The sequence below is a fragment of the Sinocyclocheilus rhinocerous genome, unplaced genomic scaffold, assembly GCF_001515625.1.
Source record: "Sinocyclocheilus rhinocerous isolate Xijiao unplaced genomic scaffold, SAMN03320098_v1.1 scaffold3662, whole genome shotgun sequence".
NCBI classification, from domain to species: Eukaryota; Metazoa; Chordata; class Actinopteri; order Cypriniformes; family Cyprinidae; genus Sinocyclocheilus; species Sinocyclocheilus rhinocerous.
In genome coordinates this window covers 89,527-99,236 of record NW_015629036.1, presented here as the reverse complement: position 1 = coordinate 99,236, position 9,710 = coordinate 89,527, and the positions used below count along the sequence as shown (strand labels likewise).

General features: G+C 35.0%; 2 protein-coding genes across 2 annotated transcripts in view; both read right to left on the bottom strand.

Annotated features, from left to right (window-relative positions):
* LOC107738579 (mucin-17-like) overlaps window positions 1-1,101 on the bottom strand; it is a 29,196-nt gene extending 28,095 nt beyond the window's left edge. Inside the window, exon 1 of the mRNA XM_016550343.1 lies at window positions 1,020-1,101. Within this exon, the coding sequence (XP_016405829.1) occupies window positions 1,020-1,022 (3 nt within the window). The 5' untranslated portion in view covers window positions 1,023-1,101. The remainder of the gene's footprint in view (window positions 1-1,019) is intronic.
* Window positions 1,102-6,167: 5,066 nt separating this feature from the next.
* Window positions 6,168-9,710, bottom strand: part of LOC107738578 (melanocortin-2 receptor accessory protein 2B-like) — a 3,902-nt gene continuing 359 nt past the window's right edge. Inside the window, exons 2-3 of the mRNA XM_016550342.1 lie at window positions 9,464-9,563; window positions 6,168-6,592 (exon numbers count right to left, since the gene is read on the bottom strand). Coding sequence (XP_016405828.1) covers window positions 6,187-6,592; window positions 9,464-9,563 — 506 coding nt within the window. The 3' untranslated portion in view covers window positions 6,168-6,186. The remainder of the gene's footprint in view (window positions 6,593-9,463; window positions 9,564-9,710) is intronic.

The following is a 9,710-nucleotide window of genomic DNA, read 5'->3' as shown; positions in this document are numbered from 1 at the left end:
ATTTAACATAGCCTACATTTCACAACAACAACGCTGCTCAGTTCAGCACACATGCGCTATTGTTCAGTTATTATACGCTTATTAAATATACGTAAATAACTCTTTCTTGAATGCTGTTTTCATTATTATGCATGCTTAGTTTGATTTGGAAAAATGTGGAACGTTTACAGCAAATCATCTCTCTTTAAAGCACTTGTAAACAATGTTTTAAAAAGTTGCTACAATATCAAACAGTATAGTGTTTTTTTTTTTTAAGTTATACATGTCAGGAAAAAACGTTTTTATGGAATCTTCTTATATTTGATAAACATTCAAAGCATTCTTTGAATTTCTCAACATTCTCAACATTCTCATTTGTAGCTACTTGATGAACGTTCCAGGAAACGCTTTCTGTAACCTTTACATAACATTATAAGCATGACAGGAATACTGCACATTTTATTAACATTCCTAGGATATTACAGATAAATGTTTAAATAATGTTATATATTGGGTGAGTAGAACATGCAAAACGTGTTTGCAACCTTTAAATAACGTTCTAAGCATGACAAGAAAACGGCACATTTTAACGTTTTAGCGACATGTTAAAACAATGTTCCCACACCGTTTTCATCGCCTAAATTTGTAGCCTGGAACCTGTAGATGTTTTTTTTAAAGAACAGCAGGTTAAGTGAAACCTGCAAAACTCTTGTGGTATGATTTCCTAAGGATAATAATCAAGATATTTAGATCAAATCCATGCATGCATGCATGCACTCTCCTCGTCCATTATTAAAACAAATGCAGAGAGACTCAGCTGTTGAAAGTATCGCTGGAGATGAATCATATCAGATGGATCTGATGCTGGAGTTCTCGTGTAAAGAAAGAGAAAGCTCAAACGCCCGCGCTGATTATTTACCTGAGCGTCACACCCGCAGCTTTAATGCTCAAGAACAGACCTGTTCAGACGGATTCTCACTCAAACACAAAGCCATTCTGACCAGTCAAGTGTGTAAACAAGGAGAAACGTGCCAGCTTACCATGATCCAGCGGGTCAGGACATCAGCATCAGCTCCTGAAGAAATCTCACCCACTTTATATGCTCACAAACCCGAATAATGTCACCTGTGTGAGTCCACTGTCAGAAGAACAGGTGTGAGGCCAGAGAACGTTGTGCAACGAGACACACACACACACACACTGAATTATTCATGCATGCAGGCCTCCACACCCACGGTTAGACTTTGGCGTCGACACCAGAGTCTAGTGCTTTAATGAGCAGGGAAACAAATGAAGAGAATCTCGCAGCGTTCACACGCGTCTTTGGGAACTTGCTTCGACTTGATGCTTTTACAGACTGACAGACTGGTTAATGAGGTTTTTGGGTCATTAGTCTACTCTCCAATGGCTGCTTTCATTTCACCTACAAGAGGAATATATTAAAAAAACACATGTATTTGTAACAAAACTAGTAACTCAAGCCTGGTCCTGGACAGGGAATGCAGTTTTGCAGAGATTAATGAGTCAGTAATAACCAGCAAGAAATATGTATTGGTGGATCTTCAGTTGTGTTGATATGAGATGTGTAATAAATTTTAGAACGTATTTTTAATTGTATTTTTTCTTGTATGTGTCTTTGTGTTTGCTATTTTGGCCATTTTACATTTATTATGCTGTTATTTATTTATACTGGGCTCTCCGCAAAACAGATATACATGCAAGTTATATTTGCATATTCCCGCGCTTCTAAAAATGATTCTAAAAATGTCTTGCGCTGAACTTTAAAACGCCATTTCACCCGTGTTTGAGTGTGTATATATATATATATATACACACATACACACCCATAATAAGGCAAAACAAGCAGAACTTCCAAAAAAAAGTGCACAATTCCCAGCTTTGTTTTGCTAACGTTCCCATTTAGTTATGAAAACATTATTTCTTTATGTTCTCTGAACATTCGAAACATCCATGCGAACGTTAAAGGAACATTCCATTTAGTTTAGCAAACATTATAGGAACGTTACATTACAAGTAACATTTAAAATAAAAATAAAAAAACATTAGATGAATGTCCAACTAAAACATTTAAGAAAAAAAAAACATTTACAGTAGAGCTGGAAAAACAGATGTTTAACCCTATCCTCAATACATCACATTAAGTTTTAATGACTTGTTTCCGTGGTTTCCCGCGCGTTTGCGCTCGGCATTCTGGGAGTGTTTCGTAACGCCTGCCGTGACTCACTTTAACCGCACATATTCGGTTCCTGCTGTCTGAAATGCGATCCAGATGGCAGGGCCGGGTCTCTGTGTGCCACCAGCACCAGCAAACACAAACACTGGAATGCTTTCACGGGCAGACCCTCTCACTTCTCCTGATCTGAGCTGAGGTTCGTTTAACTGAAGCGTTCATGTTCAAGCAATCAGAGGAGAACGCGTTCTCTGTCCTGTCTGAGCAGTCCCTTCATTTAGCTTCTAGTTAAACTGCGGTTTTATGCTTGGCTGTCTGTTGGGCCCTTTATGTTTCCAGGGTTTCTGGGCCCAGAATCACACACAAGTCACAGAGAGCTTCATTCGACTGTAAACCGCAGCTTTAGAAGTGTTAGCGCCACCTGCCGACGAAAGAACCGCACCGCAGATGTTTTTTCTAACAAACAGGCCTTTCTTTGGTTGTGTGGAAGTTTTAGCTCAACCAATAAAAATGTATTTTTAGGACAGTAGCTAGTAGTCTAGTAGATCATCTAAGACCAGAAACAAACCAGTTCCCAGCTGGTCATGCAAAGCTAACAAGTAACGTTCTGGCAAGGTTCTCTCAAAGTTATGAACAAACGTTTTTCCAGTAATGCTAATAGAACGTTTGTTCAAAGTTATCTGGTTTTTAAGAATGTTCTCAAAACGTGAGCGCAAAAACATTATTTATAGATTGTATATGGAATATTTTATTTCTGAAATGTTTTTGTTGTTTTTTTAAATGTTGCCAATTGTTTCAGAACGTTCAGAGAACATTCAAAAGTAACGTTCCCAGAATGTTTGCAAAATCATAAATTGGAATGTTCCCTTAATGTTTGTATAACCAAAAAAATATAATAAATGTAAACATTTAAATAAACATTCAGCGAACATTCAGAAATAACTTTTTTCATAACTTAAAGTTGGTCAAGTTTTATCATATACACACGCACGCACGCACGCACGCACACACACAGACACACACACACACACACACACACTCACACATACACACACACTCATCACACACACACACACACACACACACATATATATATATAGTATAATTACATTTCATTTCATTCAATTCCATATTAATTCCAATTAATATGATTAATAATTCAATTTAGCTTGTATTTATTTTAATTTCAGTTTTAGCTTTATCAACTTTACTTTAACCTAAATTGATTATTAACCTAAACTTTTTATTCCAGGTAATTACTAAGTCAAGATGTATATAAAGTTTTTTGTCATTTATATAATATATTATTTAATTTAGGCCTTATTTAAAGTGACGTGTGATGTCTCATACTCGGAATTTGAGCTCTGCATTTAATAAATATAATGTCCTGTTCTGTGACCGACCATGTATAACCATGTACAGCAGTGTAATAATCCATGTTATTTTTCTGTGCAATATTACTTATGTTTAGTTTAGAACATGCAATATTACTCATTTACTTTACTACTTTTTATAATGTCTACATAAATAACCTATTTGTGTATCTAATTCAGTTAGAAAATCTATTTGTACATAGGGTCTTTTTTTTTGCACTTTTTGAGAATGATTACCGCTCCTTACTTTTCTACAAAAGCTGACTCTGAGAAATGCACAAGAAGACCAATGTACCTGTGCAAATGGAAATAAACCTCTAAACTAATATGAATTAAAATGGAATTAATATCGAATTGGGTTAAATGAAATGAAATGATTAATGTATAGAATAAAATTTACAAAAACAATTTTAAGTAGTTATTTTTTATTTAACAGTGAGTGAGTGAGTGAGTGAGTGTGTGTGTGAGAGAGAGTGTGTGTGTGTGTGTGTGTGTGTGTGTGTGTGTGTGTGTGTGTGTGTGTGTGTGTGTGTGTGTGTGAGTGTGAGCGTGTGTGTGTGAGCGTATGTGTGTGTGTGTGTGAGCGTGAGTGTGTGTGTGAGCGTATGTGTGTCTGTGTGTGTGAGCGTATGTGTGTGAGCGTATCTCTGTGTGTGTGTGTGAGCGTATGTGTGTGTGAGTGTGAGCGTATCTCTCTGTGTGTGTGTGTGTGAGCGTATGTGTTCTGTTTCTCCTCGCCGCCTGTGCCATTACACTCACTACGGCTTCATTATAGATCTGTGAGAGACGCGGGACGCCGTAATAAACCTCTCATTTTGTCTCTTAATGTCTCATAACTCTGGAAAGCGCTTCGATTCGCTCACCCAGAATGCTTTGCGCTGAACCCAGTGTGTTTGGTGGTCATTAGAGGCGTTAATCGCAGTGTTTACTCGTGTCTCTCATCTATTCTCAGGAGGAACAGCATCTGTCACAAACATGCTGGCGCTTTCAGCCTCCGTTTGCTTGTTTGAGAGTTCAAATACATGCTTTTAGTGAGCAATGACTAAATATCAGTGCAAAAATGACCGAATTTTGGCACTTAAACCCCTGTAAGTGATATATGCACATGCAAAATGACTTTCCAAACAGGTTTCCCAAACACTCGCTGTCCTGTCTAACATATGATCCATATTGCAAAGGTTGCACTAGCTACGGAAGCATGTTTAGAAAATAACAAGGTGAGGGGCCGTTCACACGGAACGCGTATTTCTATTCCAAAATGCTACTTTTGCATTGTTTTTCGACGTAAACGTGCTCTAGATGGTCGTGTATGACCTCTGCGCTCGCGTCTCGTGTCTTTTGCAGTGCTGCATCTTTAAGACGCCGTGTCAAGCTAAAAGAATTTCAACTTTCACATCAATGTCAGTTCCAAAACAGTGGGCCAATCAGAAGACCCCGGAGGCGGGGCAAGCGTTGTTTACAGTAGCAAGTTGGCATGGCAACCGTTTTATCTGACGGCAACATGACTTAGGAGGCGTTCTGTGCTGTGCTTTTTTAAAAAACGTTCCTGAGCGCCGCATCAACGTTTTAGGGGCCGTTCACATGTTGCGTCTTTTGCGCGCTCAACTTTGTTATTTCAAATGTAGATGCGCAAATATAGAGCAACGTTGTGCGACGCACTCATTTTTTTCTAGCGAGATAAAAACATCTCAACTTTTCAGAATGCCGCAAGTCATGTGACAAGAACCAACCAATCACCTTCACCCTTTCCATAACAACATTGAAAGCTCAGCCAAGATGGAGCAACAAACACGCGCGTTGTGTGTGAACGGCCCCTAACTGAGACTTTTATCTCACAATGTTGCAGAGTTCATATCTTGCAATTCTGAGTTGTTTCGCAGAACTGTGAGAAAAAAAGTCTGAATTGTGAGAAAGTCGCAATCAAACACCTTTCTGAATCAAAAACAAATAAAAAATATGATTTGTGTGCATTTATACGTCGCTTACAAAATCTTTTTATTTTGTCTGAATGCACAGCTACTTTTGAAAAAAAAAAAGTGACAAAAAAGTAAGAAGTGACACTTTGTGACATTTTTGTTAAAACTTTAACAACGATGTTTTTGTTAAAAACTTTAGATGCCAAGAAAACATTTAATATTTTCATTTAGATTAAACGATGTACAAAAATAACTAAAACTAAAACTGAAAAAAAAAAAAAATATATAAAAATATATAAACATTAAAAAAAAAGGACAATACAATTATTAAAAATGTTAAAAAAATTAAAATAAAAAAAATGGAAAAACAAACACTAATTCAAACTTTTAATAAAAACTATAATAGTATCTCTATAATATTACAATACTTGTAAACACACACACACACAGTCTAATAAATCAAAGAAACTTGTTCTGAATCTTTAAAGAAGTGAAGACTTCACTTTCCTTCATCATTTTGCTCAGTAACTAAAGTAACTAAATAAATAAAGTCACCTTAGAGTCCATAACACCGTATAGTGAAAGGATGTTCACTTACACTATCTACTGCATAATTAAACAGTTTCTTTAAATAATAAAAACAGATATGAATAAGAGCTGTATGCCCTCATTATAATCTGCATTCAATCAATCACTGTCCATGTGAAACACGAGTCTGTGTGTTAGCTTAGCGTCTGATGACATCATAGGAAGTGTGGGCGGGCTCTAAGCTCTTCAGAGCAGCCGATTGGCTGTCTGTGATGATTGGCGGCTCACACGGCAGGAAGTCATCGTTGCCGACGCTGGAGTTCTGCTCGGAGCTCACGAAGTTCGGAATGTGGAAGTCGGACAGGAAGTGCTCGTCTTCATCTCCTCTTTCGTCCTTCGCTGCCCTCTGGAGGTGGAGCCCGGGGCCCCGCCCACAACGCCTCCCTCGGCCAGTCACAGCGTCTCTGACGGCCTCCTCGTGAATGTAGAAGTGAAAGAGGGAACGTGATTCGTCCGGCAGCGGCGGCAGAGAAAACGCCTGAGAGCCGCCAAGCTCCAGCATACAGTCAGCTAGACCATGATGCTTTTCACTGGGATCAGGGATCCTGCGGAGAAACACGGACAGACTGAGGCTTTGTGTTACATCAGGTGGCACTTTTTTGACAAATCTGTAACTATTAAATAATCTCATTGCATTTTCAAATTTTTTACTTTTTAAAAAAAATTTCTACTATATTAAAAAAGTTAAATTTGTGTTTAAAAAAATATTAAAATGTGTTTAATTGAAACTTTTTAATACAAATAAAAAATTGCATTTTTAATATAAATAAAAATAAAATAGTTTACTATTAAATAAAATAGTTTACTATTATAATATAGTTTACTATTTAATAAAATAGTTTAAATATAAATAAAATAGTTGTTGAAGCCCTAAGACTGGCAAGAGCGGCTTCCAAATCTTCTGTGCCTGCGTGCGTGCGTGCGTGTGTGTGTGTGAGTGTCTGTGTGTGTGTGTGTGTGTGAGTGAGTGAGTGAGTGAGTGAGTGAGTGAGTGAGTGTGTGTGAAGGTGTATATATATATATTTATATACACCTTGCTACGTGTACTGCGTTAGGCTAACCGAGACTTGTCATTTGCACTTATATATTGTTGCTCTTTTGTTAGTTTTGACTGCTTTTATTGTCCTCATTTGTAAGTCGCTTTGGATAAAAGTGTCTGCTAAATGACTAAATGTAAATGTAAATAAAATTTTTTAGATTGAGTAAAATAAAAAAAAAGAAACTGTATACAACCACATGATTGAACTGCATTTTTTAAACTTTTTTAAAATTTTTATACAATTGCATGGTTGAACGTCATAAAAACATTTTTGTTACTTGAAATAAAATAAAGATCAACAAAAAAAAACAAAAAACTTATTTTACTTCAGCTAAAGAAAACATTACTCATTTTCATTAAAAAACTATACAAAAACTAAAATAAAAATAATAAAAACTATATAGACATATTTTTAAAAAAGCCTAATTGAATGAAAAAAAGACAAACACATGATTAAATAAACATTTTCTCATTTTATTTTATTTAATAAATGGGAAATAATACGTTATCAGTAACTATATACCAAAACTTGGTCCCCAAATAACTTTCTGAGTGACTTTACATTTTGGCATAAATTTAAATTTTTAATAAATTTAATTTAAAATCTATATTTAATCTATTGGTAATATTTCTATTAAAATATCGCAAAATCTTTGCGATTTTTGTGATTATATTTTGATATTTTAAACTTTTTTTTTGTTTTTACTTGTTTATATACACTGTAAAAAGTGAGTTTTCGAAGTTGTAAATAAAACAAAGATTATTGGTGTATGTTGTTATTGGAGAAAATACAATTTCAGATTTTTTCTACTTCAAAATTTAATGTTTAATTCAATGGTGTTCATTTTTGTAGTTGTTAAATTTACTAGCAATTTTTGAATGTAAAAACTGTTTTTGCACCGATTTTTTTTCAGTGTAGTAGAAAGCTAAATCTTTTTTTTTTTTTTACGTGTCTGATCTTTGATTTAGGTGAACAGCACATTTTAATGAGTAATTAAATCAGGGCTCATTTGCTGTAATATATGCAGCAGCTGAAGTGTTTCTGCTCATTTGAATATGTGATTACAGACTCTCTGTTTCTATGGAGACACACGTGAACCTTATTCTACAATAACACATCTGAACAAAAGCAGCATGTTGTGTGTTATTGAGTGTGTGTGTTTGTGTGTGTGTGTGTGTGTGTGTGTGTGCGTGTGTGTTTGTGTGTGAGAGAGAGAGAGTTTGGCATAATAACTGCTCCAGTATTGTGTGGGATTTTATTTATAGTCCCAAAGACTGACACTCTCTGACTGATGAGATTTAATATCTCATAATGCATTCAAAATCTGTACTATCTTCACATCATTTAAAAAAAAAAACAGTCAGAACTTTCAACCATATTATATGAGATCAGCAACTTCTCATTAATGAGTTATAGTGAAAAAACGTCAACGTTTTGAATGTTACCATGTTATTACTGCTTTTACACCTGTTTTATATATTGACAAATTTGAATTGTATTTTAATTTCAAATTACACATGAACACCAAAAAATATATATCATGCAAACATATAGATATTTTTTCAATATTAATAAGAAATTTTATTTGAATATATAATTGTATGAAATTTACAAGAACACATAATCTGAGATTTACCAGCATTAACCCCAGTGGAATGAAAGGAAATGAATAAAATTTATTTGAATTGCTCAAAATCTTACATTTATGAAATCTACATATTTATTTATAACAAAACAACATCAAAATGACAAATTAATTTGAAAAGTTTTAAAACAAAATAAATTCACTTCACTTTCAGATGAAAAAGTGATTAGTTTTTCATGCTGCAGTGGTTCATTTTTGACGTACATATTCATGTTCATTAACATAATTCAGTCCAAAAGTGTGTGAGATACGAGGAAATGGCTAAAAATATTACAGCAGTTTTTGACACTAATATAACTTCATAGATAATTTAGCGAAGTATTTTTGACATTAATGGTACTCCATACATACCCAGGTCAAAATGACCCAAACATTTTAAATGTTTATATCTCTAAAAAAAGAATATTCTAAAAAATCTGAAAAAATAAAAAAAACAAATGATGTGTATTTTGAGGCTCTTAAAGTGTTTGCAAAGTTTTATTCCTTGAGTAAAAACTATGCATTTCATAGAAATTTTTATGCATCTCTTCCAGGTCAAAACAGACATGAAAGCGTAACGAGGGTTAAAATCTAATATTAAAGTTTCAGAAAAGATCTGAACAATGTTGTTGAACTCAAAAAGTCAGAGATCACAATATAAACTCTCATATTTCTCACCAAAATAATAAAAAAAATCGAATGTTATCCATGTTATCCACATCCGTTTAATAAAGTGTTTGTGTTTTACTCACTCTGGATGCGGAGCTCCTGTTTTTGTCAGCAGCGTCAAAACAAAGAACATAAAGATGACGAACACAGCCAGTCCGACCCAGAAGCCAATCACTATAGAGTCTGACGAAACAAAACCAGCATTTAGAACACACACACACACACAAACACACACACACGCACACACACACTCTCTTACACACACACACACACACACACACGCACACACTCTCTTACACATACACACACACACACACACACACACACTCT